Below are 12,356 nucleotides of genomic sequence, written 5' to 3'. Positions count from 1 at the left end.
GTCGTGAGCCACCATGTGGGTGCTGGGAACTGAACCTGGGGTCTCTGCAAGAGCAGCAGGTGTTCTTAACGGCTCATCCACCTCTCCAGACCCTAATTTTTTTTAAAAGAATAAATACAGGGCTGGGAGAGATGGCTCAGAGGTTAAGAGCACTGGCTGCTCTTCCCAAGGTCCTGAGTTCAATTCCCAGCAACCACATGGTGGCTCACAACCATCTTCAATGAGATCTGGTGCCCTCTTCTGGTGTGTAGACAGAACACTGTGTAAATAATAATAATAATAATAATAATAATAATAATAAGAAGAAGAAGAAGAAGAAGAAGAAGAAGAACTACAAATTCTAAAGGTGGGGAGGTTGGTGGGATTGTTCAGTGAGTAAAGGCACTTGTCTCACGTGCCTAGCAGCCTGAATCGCCTCCTCCAACCCCACATAAAGATGGAAGAATAGAAAACCCCACAAAGTTATCCTCTGACCTCCCCATGTATGCTGTGGCATGCATGTCTACACACACACACACACACACACACACACACACACACACACACACACATCACAACAACAATGACGACGATGATTAAAAAAACTTGAGATAATTGAGATAATGTCTCTCTACATAGCCCTGGCTGTCCTGGATCTCGCTCTGTAGACCAGTCTGGCCTCAAACTCACAGAAATCCATCTGCCTCTGCCTCCTGAGTGCTGGGATTAAAGGGATGTATCACCATGCACAGCAATAAAAAAAAATTTAGAAAGAAGAAGAACCAGTGAGAGCTGGAGTTGGTAAAGCTGGTCGTGGGGAGGGTGGCGGTGACATGAGGGTGGGAATGGCGGGGAGAAAAGGACAAGAGGTGACTGTCACATCAGTACCTGTACCCCTCTCCAAGCCAAACTGAGTTTCCTCCGCCCTCCCCAGCACTTCCCAGAGCACCTGGACCACTTTGTGGAGAACATGGAGGACTTCTCCAATGACCTGTTCAGCAGCTTCTTTGATGACCCTGTGCTGGATGAGAAGAGCCCTCTGCTGGACATGGAACTGGACGCCCCTGCTCCAGGGATCCAGGCTGAGCACAGCTACTCCCTGAGTGGGGATTCTGCACCCCAGAGTCCCCTTGTGCCCATCAAGATGGAGGACACCACCCAAGGTAAGATGTGCAAGGGCCCAGGAGGGAGGAAGCTGGGGGGGGGAGGAAGGGGACTCTACAGGCTGAGACTCCCGGGGCATCTGCCCACAAAACCCTTCCAACAGGCCAGGGTGCAACTCCTGGCCTTTTGGTTTTCCCTGAAATCAAAACCATTTGGCCACTTCTCAAAGGGTGTGCCCTGACTTCAGTAAACAAGCAGTTCACACGGAGTGGTCCTAGGCTGCGATGACGTCACTGACAGCCTGTTACAAATGCAGAGCATGGAGCTGCTGGAGGAGGCTTACAGGGATGTGCCCGCCACTCAAGCATGAGACCTGAGTTTGAGTCTCTATCAACCACATAAAAACTGGGTAGAGGTGGGTTCCGTAACCATAGGGCAGGTGCGTGGAGGAGAAGAATAAACTGGGAGACAGGTAGATCCTAGAAACTTGCTGGCCAGACATCTTAACTGAAACAGAGAACTCCAGGTTCAATGAGAGTCTGTGCCTGAAACAGTGATTTGGAGATTGGTAGAGGAAGACATCTAACATCCACCCACCTCTGCCCTCCGCAGCACAAACACACACACCTGAGCATGCACCTGTGTCCCCTCCCATACGCATCCACACACATCAAATAGAATAAAATCTGGCCATAGTGATGCACACCTTTCATCTCGGCACTCAGGATGCAGAGATAGTCAGATCTCTGAGAATTGGAGGCCAGCCTAGGCTACAAAGTAAGTTCCCGGACAGCTAGAGCTACATAGAGAGACCCTGTCTTAAAAAATAAATAAAATAAACAATAATAATAATAATAATAATAATAATAATAATAATAATAATAATAAATGCCCAGCTGCAGCCAGCCCAGCATGGTAATGCACACTGGTAATCTAGCACTCGGGGCTGGGTGGGTGGATGGTAAGTCTGAGGCCAGTCTGGGCTGCATAGTGAGACCTTCTCTCCAAACACACAAAAAGAAAGAAAGTTCAAAGTCAACCTGGGTAACTTAGTGCGATCCTGTCTCAAAAATTTACAAAAGGAAAAAGAGACTAGCGTTCAGTGCAGTCATGGTCCATGGCTTCTACTGTGTAGGACACACTAGGTTCAATTCTAAACAAACAAAAATCCAAACTGCAGCACCCACTCAGCCCCGCTGAGTCTGAAACCCTGTAGCTAGGACCCAGCGTATCAGGGGCTGCTGAGAACCACTGATTTAGAGCACATAGTGGGGGTAATTAAATAATAGATGAGGTTAGGCATGATGGTGCATACCTGTGATCCCAGCACTTGAGAAGCTGAGGGAAGGCGGATCGTGAGCCTGAGGGCAAGCCTGGCTACCTAGCAAGTTCCAGGACAGCCCTGGATTACAACATAGACCAACCTCAAAATAATAACCACAACCACAAAAAGTATCACCCTAAATATGGACAGATTACAGAGAATCTAGAACCTCCCATCTCCTTATACGACATCCTCCAAAATACCTCTAAGGAGCCCTATTCCAATTATTGCTCCTGAAGTGGGGCTCAGTGTAGCAACCCTCTCTTCCAACTCCTATCTTCAAAGTGAACAGCCCCCTGCCTCCAAATTTCTCCTCTAAGGTAATCACACTGTGTCCCACCCCCAAAATACCTCTTATCTGATCATTTCCTCTAAGACAGGAAATCTTGGTCCTGTCACTTTTGGCTGAGTGATCACAGACCCGTCTCTTGTTTGTTTGTTTTTTTGTTTTGTTTGTTTGTTTGTTTTCCCTTCATTTATTTATTATGTATACAGTGTTCTGTCTGCATGTATCCCATCCCTGTGGGCCAGAAGAGGGCACCAGATCTCATTGAAGATGGTTGTGAGCCACCATGTGGTTGCTGGGAATTGAACTCAGGACCCCTGGAAGAGCAGCCAGTGCTCTTAACCGCTGAGCCATCTCTCCAGCCCCTGAAAGTCTTTTTTAAAAGATGAAAATAATATATACCTGAGAGTTCTGGACAGGACTGAAAAAAAGCATCCATAAAGCTCCCAGCTCTAGGCCCAGCATGGGATATATATCAGCAACCGGCCACTGGTTTTTGGGCACATTAAAGTCCTATTAATTCTAGGAGTGGCTAGAACAGTCAATGGAATTTGTTCTTCTCTTCCAGAGGTCAGTGACTTTGGGCATGAGTTCTTGATTGTCACATCTGTTAAATGGGGAGAAAGTGGTGCCTCCCCAGAGTCGTAGCTCATGAGCATTGGGGTCTTGGTCTGTATTGTGCGGCAGAGGCTCTCCAGGAGTGACAGGTCTCCGCCTTCCCTGCCAAGAAGGCAGGGGCACCTTCTAAAGTCTTAGGAGGGCCCATGGCTTGTGACTGCTGAGGTCCCAGCTGCTCACCACACCTCAGCAGCTGCCAAGTTCCTGGACCTCTGTGAGGTCTCAGACTCCAGCCTGGGAAGAGCTGGGATATGGTGCGGACCCTTCTCATCCCATGATAGTCTCCATCCACCCTGCTCGCTGGCTCAGCAACTCCTCAGCCGCCCAGGTCTATTTTTAAAGCAATTTGTCTGTGGCCCGTTGCGGGGGCAGCTTCCCGAACGCCCACAGCTTGGCCCTGTAATTTGGAAAGACTGTGGGTGTTCCTGAACTCTAGGGCTGCCTGTGGCCCAGGGCTGAGTTCTCAGGCCCCCAGCAGGGAGGAGCCTGTCCTCTGAGGTGGGACCAGGCCACCTCTGACTCCTCTCTACACCCAGAGTGGGCCCCAGAGTCCCCGCATCCCTCCCCGCCAGCTGACCCCCGGCTCCTGCCTCACTCCTGCTGCAGTACTCCCTTGGAATGAGAGACACCCATTGCCCACTGGAGAATGCTGAGGCAAACCGGCCCTGCTTCCCAGGTGAGCCCAAAAGACCCACTACATGACTACGTGCTAGGAGGTGGACTCCGCCATGGGCAAACCTAAGCCTCCTCCCACCTCCATGAGTCCCCATCCCTGAGTCCCATGGACTCGCCCTTTGAACTTTGTCCCTAACGGCGTATGTGGTACCCCAGTGTGGAGAAGGCCTTGGGCTCCATCCCCAGCACCAGCATACATGAGGCATGGTGGCACACACCTATAACCCTGATGCTGGGAAGGTGGAGGCAGGAGAACCAAGGTCACCAAGGTCATCCTCGGCTACATAGCAGGTTCAGAGCCAGCCTGGACTACTTGAGACCTTGTCTCAAACAAATAAGCAAACAAAGAGGCTGCAGAGATGGCTCACCCGTTAAGAGCACTGGGTTCAATTCTAGAAGGGCCTGGGTTCAATTCCCAGCACCCACACACCAGATCACAGCTGTCTGTTACTCCAGTTCTAGGGAATCTGACGCCCTCATACAAGGCACCAAGGTATGTGAAATAAAATTAAAAAACAAAAAGTGACTTTTTTCTTCCAAGTCTTTCCTCTCTGTTCCTACGGCTGGCCTTAGTCCAGGCTTCATCTTCTCTCTCCTGGACCATTTAGTTCAACAGCATCCCACCCAAATACCTCCCTGACCCATCTTGTCAGTCCCTGCCCATCCCCGCACCCAGAGATATAGCCAGTCTGCTTGCTCCTTTCACATAATTGGGTTTCAAAGCTCACATTCAAATCTAAAAATGGCAAGCACCTGAGCAGCTCTTAAGATGGCCCCAATCTATGAAATTGCTAATCTGGGGGTGTACGTGGATGTTAGCACCCTTCATACAATTCTGGGAAATAAGACAACATGAGAGGCGCCTTCCAAGATGGCAGTCCTCAGCCATCCACTCCCGTGGCCACATTCCAAATCTTACCACCCCAGAAACTGCAGCCATCATCATCATCATCATCATCATTATTATTATTATTATTATCATCATCATCATTCGAGTGTGTAGGATGGAGGAGGGTGAACCTGTACCACGGATCACGTGTGGAGGTCACAGGGTAACTTTGCAGAGTCTGTTCTTCCTCCTCCCTTTATGTGGTGGTTTCCAGGGCTCAACCCCAGGTCACCAGGCTTACACAATGAGCCATCTCACTGGCTGTGATTTTTTTTCAAACCTGTTTTCAATCACAGCTGTGGCTGTCAGCTGCCGCTAGGATACCTCTGCTTTCAGAAGTCTGTGGATCTCATTCATCAGAACAGGAGCTCCTCTGAGCCACCCTTCAGTCTATCTTGGCGGGGAGTATACGGTGGAATGGTTCACATCATGGTGGCTGGGAAGCAGCCGAAAGAGCCAGAGTTATGCCTTTTAAATTAAGAATCCAAGGATTGCAGATGGCCGGGTGAATAAGAGCCTTTGCTGCAGGAGACTCGAGTTGGATTTCCCAGCACCCAAGTCATGTCAGTGGCTCACAAGCACCTGTCCCTCGGGCTTCGGGAGATCCAATGTCCTCTTCTACACACACCTGCTCTTACATGCCCATAGACTCATAATTTTAGCATACTAAAAAGAAATCTAAACTTATGAATCCCAGCATGTTCAAACCCCTCTGGCTCCCCATCATTTTGGGATAGAGGTACATCTCCAGGGCAGCTCCCAAGGCCATGCTAACCTTTCTGGCTCCACCATCCCTGTCCCGGACTGTTCTCATGCTGTTCGGTGGGGCAGTGTTTACTGAATAAAGATAATCCTGTTAACACTAGTTAACACTGCTTAATGAACATCCACTTTTTGCAGGCACTGTGCTCAGTGTTTACAAGCATTATACTGGCATTTCTTAAAACCCCCCATCGGGTCTGTCCTGTTTATGTCCTCATTTTCCCCCATGTGTGTTTGTATGTAGTCTTGTGTGTGCGTATGTGTGTGCACGTGCGTGGGATGTGTGTGCATGTGCATGGGGAGGTCAAGTATCTTCCTCAGTCACTCACCATTACTTTTGAGACAGGGTCTCTCATTGAACCTGGAGCCCAATGATTGACTGGCTGGCAAGCGAGCCCTGAAGGTCCTCCTGTGTCCAGTCCTCCATCACTGGACTGATAGGCACATGTTGTTGTGCCCAGCTTTTTTTTATTTTTTCTGAGATAGAATTTCTCTGTGTAGTTTTGCTGCCTGTCCTGGATCTTGCTCTGTAGACCAGGCTGGCCTTAAATTCACAGAGATCCACCTGCCTCTGCCTCCCGAGTGCTGGGGTTAAAGGCGTGTGCCACCGCCGCCTGGCTGTGTCCAGGTTCTTATATGGGTGCCAGGGATCTGAACTAAGGTCCTCATTCTCTCACAGCAAGCCCTTTCCAGACCAAGCCTTCTCCTCAGCCCCACGTGCTCCATTTTAAAGATGAGGAAGCTGAGACTCAGACAGGATGATAAGCAGCTTGCCTAAGGTCACGCAGCGGGTGGGGGGGGGGTGTCTAGGTGCTGTGGCCAAGCCCGTTCTGTAGATACAAAGATGCTCTTGCCGCTTCTGGTTCCAGCCCACCCATCTCACTTCACCAGAGTGGCCCAGCTTTGCTGCCTGCACCGGATGGGCACTCTGACATCTCTCCTCAGTCCAGGGTACTCACAGGTAGGCAGAAGTCGGTCAGAGCTCTCTGCTCTGGGAGCCTCTGAACCTGGGTCCTTCCCATTTCACCCTCCCCACAGATGTAGAACGCGGAGCGTGGGCACTGGGACACAAACTGTGCTCCATTATGGTGAAGCAGGAGCAGAGCCCGGAGCTACCCGTCGACCCTCTGGCTGCCTCCTCTGCCATGGCGGCTGCTGCTGCCATGGCCACACCACCACTGCTGGGCCTCAGCCCCATCTCCAGGCTGCCCATCCCTCACCAGGTGAGCCTAGGAACTATTGATAGGGGCTGAGGGAGGGAGTGAAGGCTGAGGGGAGACAGAGGGCAGTGACACCCAATGTCCTGGACTCCACCCCAGGGCTCCGCAAGCTGCGAGCCTTGGGGGCTGAGGGTCCTCTGCCTCCCACACTGGTCACCCCTTCACCATCCTCCAGTGCCTGCCAAGCATGCTGGGCCCTCCCTCCCTGCATGCAGAGAAAGCTTTCAGGGCACCAGGCAGGGCTGAGGTTAGTTTCAAAGTCAAGGGCACCTGCAAGGGGATACCCCAGGGTACTTCCTTTCCTTTTAAGTTTCAGGATTTGGAGAAAGATCAACATGTAAATGCAAAAACAAAAACAAAAATGGTCTTGTATTTTAGTTAGTTTGCATTTAGATTAATAAATGCAAACTCCACGCTCCATTTCTGGAGTGTATAGATAACAGCTGTAAACGCAAGACCCTTCAGGAGTGAGGCCCAGACCACTGGCTTCTGGCAGAGGCTCTGCGGGGTCAGGCTTGCTCCTGACTGTGGACAGACTTACCTTCTCTCTTTTCTTCAGCTTCCTTCCCTGTAAAATAGGTGCAAGCCCCAAGGCCTAAAGTTCCATAGTTTAAAAACAAACAAACAGACTAACCTTAATCCCTAGGCAGGGGGTTCGCCTCCTGCTGGTCACCTGGGTTCAAAGTGGGTGGTCATAAACGGAAAAAAGCCCTTCCTGCTCCCAAGGTTCAAGGGCTGATTGACAACCAGCCAGATTCTTAGAGACCTCCAGGACCGGCCCAGCCAGCATCAGAAGGATGAAGGGACCACGGTGGAGAAACCGAAGTTCCCAGGAGTTAAGCCCCAAATCATGAAGTCAGAAATTTCGAAGCTGCGTCCCCCAGCGTGGCCTGTCAGACCCGAGGGCGGAGGCTTCCCACTCTAGACAGTGCAGGTTTCGGGATCCAGTCTGGGAAGAGCCCTTTGAACCACCAAAGGGACCCAGCACTGCACGCTGCAGCCCCCTAGTGTCCCCTCAGGTCCCCTCACCTGCAGTGTGGACACGGAGCTGGGTGTAGACCAGGGAATGGCCCAGCTCCTGGACACCCTGCCCTCTCCCTGGCTCTTCCTCACTGTCCCGTGTTCAGCACTCTGTCCCTCCCACCCCCCACGGCGTCGCGATCTCTGCTGCCAGCAGACCCAGCGGGACGAGACAGTCCCAAGAGCCACACCCTCCTCACCGAGATCACCACTTACATGCGTGTTGGTGAAGTTCATATGTACGAAGCCACACGTGTTCCTGAAGCCCTTTCTAGAACAATACTCTGGAAATTAAATAAATAGGAATACACACTTGTTAAGAATGCACATCTGGTTCCACCCGTGCCTTGCTCGAAGCCGCTCAAGGGCTCTGGCTGCTGCAGGCTTCCTTGTATGAGCCCGTCTCCCATTTGTATCCCAGGTCACATTTCGGCTTCCTCTGAGCCTTGGCCAATTAATTCCTCCTTAACTGTTGTCCTCAATCATCCAACAGCTAGTGTAGGGCTAACATGACCTCCTGTGCTCATGGCAAACACATACCAAGGCTTTCATAGTTGGTGAAGGGTCAGCCTCTGTCTGGAAGGTGGCACGGCCCCAGACGCCACGGGAATCCTGCTTCCTGGGATTCAGTTCTGACCTACAGTGTGGAGCACCGCTCTCTGCTCTTAGTGTGGCTTTTCCAAGCATTAGAACTTGCCTCTCTGTTCTGTCTGGGCTGAGCCCAGGACTCTCGAGGCCAGCCATTCTTCCAAGCATGCAGGATGGATCTCCAGCCTGAGGGAGGGAGGAGGGCGAACACTGTGGTGAGGATTGTCCCAGGGGCAGGTGATGGAGCTGAACCTGTCTCTTCCTCAGGCCCCAGGAGAAATGACTCAGCTGCCAGTGATCAAAGCAGAACCTCCAGAAGTGAGCCAGTTCCTCAAAGTGACACCAGGTAAGCATGTACAACAACGACTCTGATTACAGACAGACAGCATCCTGCTCCCTGTCCAGTCCACCCCTCCCTCAAAACTCCCACTTCTCCCCCAGATGATCTCACCCTCCCAATCTCTCGCTCTTTATCTCTCTATGCTCCCTCTTTTTCTTCCATTGCTTCTTTACCCAATCTTCGGCTGCCATCATTCTACCAACCCCATTCCATTTGCTGATCCCCCTTCCACCCACTCACTCACTGAAGAACACTTTATAATCACCAGTCACCTTCCATCCATCCATCCACCCATCCATCCACTCATCTATTTATCCATCCACCCATCTACCCATTTATCCATCCAAACATCTGTCCATCCACCCATCCACCCATCTGTGTATCCAACTATCCATTCATCTATGAATCCATCTATCGCTCTACCACCCACCTGTCCATTCATTCATCTATTCATTCATCCATCTCCACATTCATCCATCCATCCAACTAACAAAACATCCATGTGCCCATCTATCCATCTACCCATCCACCAAACATCCATTAATTCATCCATCTACCCTATCTACCCATCCACCCAAACACGCATCTATCTGTCCATGCATCCAACCAAGGTTTACTGGGTACCATCTTAATTGTCCTAGGTATTCTCAAAGCAAAGAGAGAAGACAGTCTCTGTACCAAGTAGATCCCAGGGTCCTAAGGCCACAGACTCAGCAGTGATATAGGTGTGCAGATAGCAAATCCACAGGGAACTGTACAGCTCATTGGGTCAAGAGACCATGGTCAGATTCTGTGAGTTACTGGAGTGAGAGAGGGTAGCAGAATCGTTCCAATGCCACCATATTAATATGTCAACATTGATTCAACATCTACTATACATGTGTCAAGCCCTGGGCTAAGTACCACAAGATTGGAAATAGGAATAAGGTACCATAGGTGCTTACATACGGGAGAAGAGTCATTCTTTTCAGAGTGGGATCCATAAGAGACAAGTAAGCATCAGTAAAGAGACAAGTAAAGCCTTCTGTGGGTGCCAACCTATGTCAAACCCTGCTCTACATGGCCGTGGAGCCCAGGTTTCCACATCTGGATCTGCGCCATCCCGGGAGCTTTCCCAGCATCGCTGCTGGCTGCTGGGCCTCTGAGACACCTCTTTCTGACACCTGCTGAGGTCTTCCTGCCGCTCTGGCCATGGAAGGGGACTCCTCACGGCTCTGCTGCAATCCCAACACCTGCCACCCTGTCCCTGAAACTGGATCAGTGTTTTAGAGTCAGAGGAAGGAAAAGGGAGGGCACTGGTCAGCCTGAGCCCCCTGGATCTGCTTGGAGACCTTAGTCCCCTCGGACTTTCGGAGCTGGGTCTTATAGAAACTGAATACTGTAAAGCCACAGGTAGGGGAGCATGTGGCCCAGGGGCTCCTCACCAAGGCTGCAGGGGGGCTTCCTCTGCACTGTCAGAGATAGGCAGTACCCAGCAGTCATTTTTCCTGGCACTGCCAAGGGGCTTCTGATATTCCAGCTGAGGCTAAGGGCTCATCAGCACATTTCCTTCGGGGACAGGGCTGGCACAGGCCATGTTCAGCTGAACTCACGAGGTCGGAGCCCACATGGGGTGCAGCCCTACTCACCTAGCCCTCTACTGTTTGCAGAGGACCTCGTACAGATGCCTCCGACACCCCCCAGCAGCCATGGCAGTGACAGTGACGGCTCCCAGAGTCCCCGCTCTCTGCCCCCTTCCAGCCCTGTCCGGCCCATGGCCCGCTCCTCCATGGCCATTTCCACCTCGCCGCTCCTCACTGCCCCTCACGTAAGCAGCTGGGGATGGGCCGGCCCTGGGGGTGAGGTAATGAATGGGTTTACCCAGTGCCCTCATCAGTGAAGTGGTCAGGGAGCCCCACATCTGATACTTATCCCATCAGATTCAGGGAGGTGCCGGCTGGCAAGTAAGAGGGGGGATTTTTCAGTTCTGCCTCAAGATGAATGGAAGTCAAAGGTAGAGAGATGAGGTCCAAGGAGGCCTAGAAGCCACATTGTCGTGGAGCTGAGAACCTGACATTTCTCAACCCTGGCAAGTGACCCAGGCTATTTGGGGGCAACATGGAAAGAGACCCTGAACTCTGGGAGGGCATGGATCCTCCTAAATTAAAATTGTGGGGAGGGACACAAGGGGGTGCTGTTTAGGGGGCCCTGGGCAAATGAGCTTTGAGACTGGATTCTAGGGTAGGACAGGGGAAGTGTCCTCCCAAAGCCGTTCTGACACTTGATGCATGTCACTGGACTTAACTCAGAGGGTTCCCCTTTCCCAAGGAGGAAAGTGAGGTTCAGAGAGCTGAATACACAGCAGTGCTCAAATGCAAAGCCAGAATTGTCTGTTTTCTTCAGAAACTACAGGGGACATCAGGGCCACTGCTCTTGACAGAAGAGGAGAAGCGAACCTTGATCGCCGAGGGCTACCCCATCCCCACCAAACTCCCCCTCACCAAGGCTGAGGAGAAGGCCTTGAAGAGGGTACGCAGGAAAATTAAGAACAAGGTAAGGCTGGAGCCATCTCGACCTTAAGACTATGGGAACTTTCCCCTGAGGAGGGCCTCTGTCCCCTGATGCTGTCAGCTCTGAAACTGGGAACGACCCAGGAAGTGGCTAGTTGGCAATGGTGACCCTTGTTTGGGAACTCCCTCCTTTAGATCTCGGCCCAGGAGAGCCGCCGCAAGAAGAAGGAGTACGTGGAATGTCTAGAAAAGAAGTAAGTGTTCCAGAGCGAGTAGGGCCGGGACTCCAGCCTGGTGTCCGAGGCCCGAGGCCCAGCCGCAGGCGATGGGATGGTAGCGGGCAGCGGCTGTGGAGCAGCTGAGTCTATGGGGATGCCTTCAGCCTGTGTCTGCCTGATCCTTCCAGGGTGGAGACATATACATCAGAGAACACTGAGCTGTGGAAGAAGGTGGAGACCCTAGAGAATGCCAACAGGTGAGTGGTACCCCTGTGTCCTGCCTACCCCACTAAAGGTGCTGGCTGGCTCTGGGAGGCAGGGGAGAAGATAGATAGCCAGGTCAGGATAATACCCCAGAATGTACCCCAGGAACTGGGAGCCCTGGCTTCCCAGCTGATCTTAACTGCACATAACTCTAGACATCTGACAGGCTGGTAAGATGCTCAAGTAAGACTACACAGGGCAGAGACTCTCCAGATGTGCTCTGCAGCATCAGCATCAGCATCATCTCTCAACTTGTTAGGAATGCTTATTCTCTCTTGAAAGGGCATAATGGTGCACGCCTTTAATCCCAGCACTTGAGAGGCAGAGGCAAGCAGATCTCTGTGAGTTCCAGGCCAGCCTGGTCTACAGAGGGAGCTCCAGGACAGTCGGGGCTACTTAGAGAGACCCTATCTCAAAGAAACAAACAAAAACAAAGAAATACTTATTCTCAGACCCAAGGCTGGGTTTACTGAATCATTCGCTGCAGAGGGAAGGCCCAGCACTCTGGGTAGATTTTATTTTGTTTTGAGACTGAGTCTCATATAGCCCAGGCTGGCTTTAGAAGCGCTAAGGAGCCGAG

General features: G+C 51.5%; 1 protein-coding gene across 1 annotated transcript in view; it reads left to right on the top strand.

The window, feature by feature from the left end:
- The window catches only part of Creb3l1 (cAMP responsive element binding protein 3 like 1), a 41,326-nt gene that overhangs the window by 21,094 nt on the left and 7,876 nt on the right, over window positions 1-12,356 (top strand). Inside the window, exons 2-8 of the mRNA XM_006984335.4 lie at window positions 914-1,142; window positions 6,676-6,860; window positions 8,733-8,811; window positions 10,455-10,612; window positions 11,188-11,337; window positions 11,490-11,548; window positions 11,701-11,769. Of these exons, the coding sequence (XP_006984397.3) occupies window positions 914-1,142; window positions 6,676-6,860; window positions 8,733-8,811; window positions 10,455-10,612; window positions 11,188-11,337; window positions 11,490-11,548; window positions 11,701-11,769 (929 nt within the window). The remainder of the gene's footprint in view (window positions 1-913; window positions 1,143-6,675; window positions 6,861-8,732; window positions 8,812-10,454; window positions 10,613-11,187; window positions 11,338-11,489; window positions 11,549-11,700; window positions 11,770-12,356) is intronic.

The sequence above is a fragment of the Peromyscus maniculatus genome, chromosome 4 (assembly GCF_049852395.1).
Source record: "Peromyscus maniculatus bairdii isolate BWxNUB_F1_BW_parent chromosome 4, HU_Pman_BW_mat_3.1, whole genome shotgun sequence".
NCBI lineage: Eukaryota > Metazoa > Chordata > Mammalia > Rodentia > Cricetidae > Peromyscus > Peromyscus maniculatus.
This window is presented reverse-complemented; position numbering and strand designations above follow the sequence as displayed.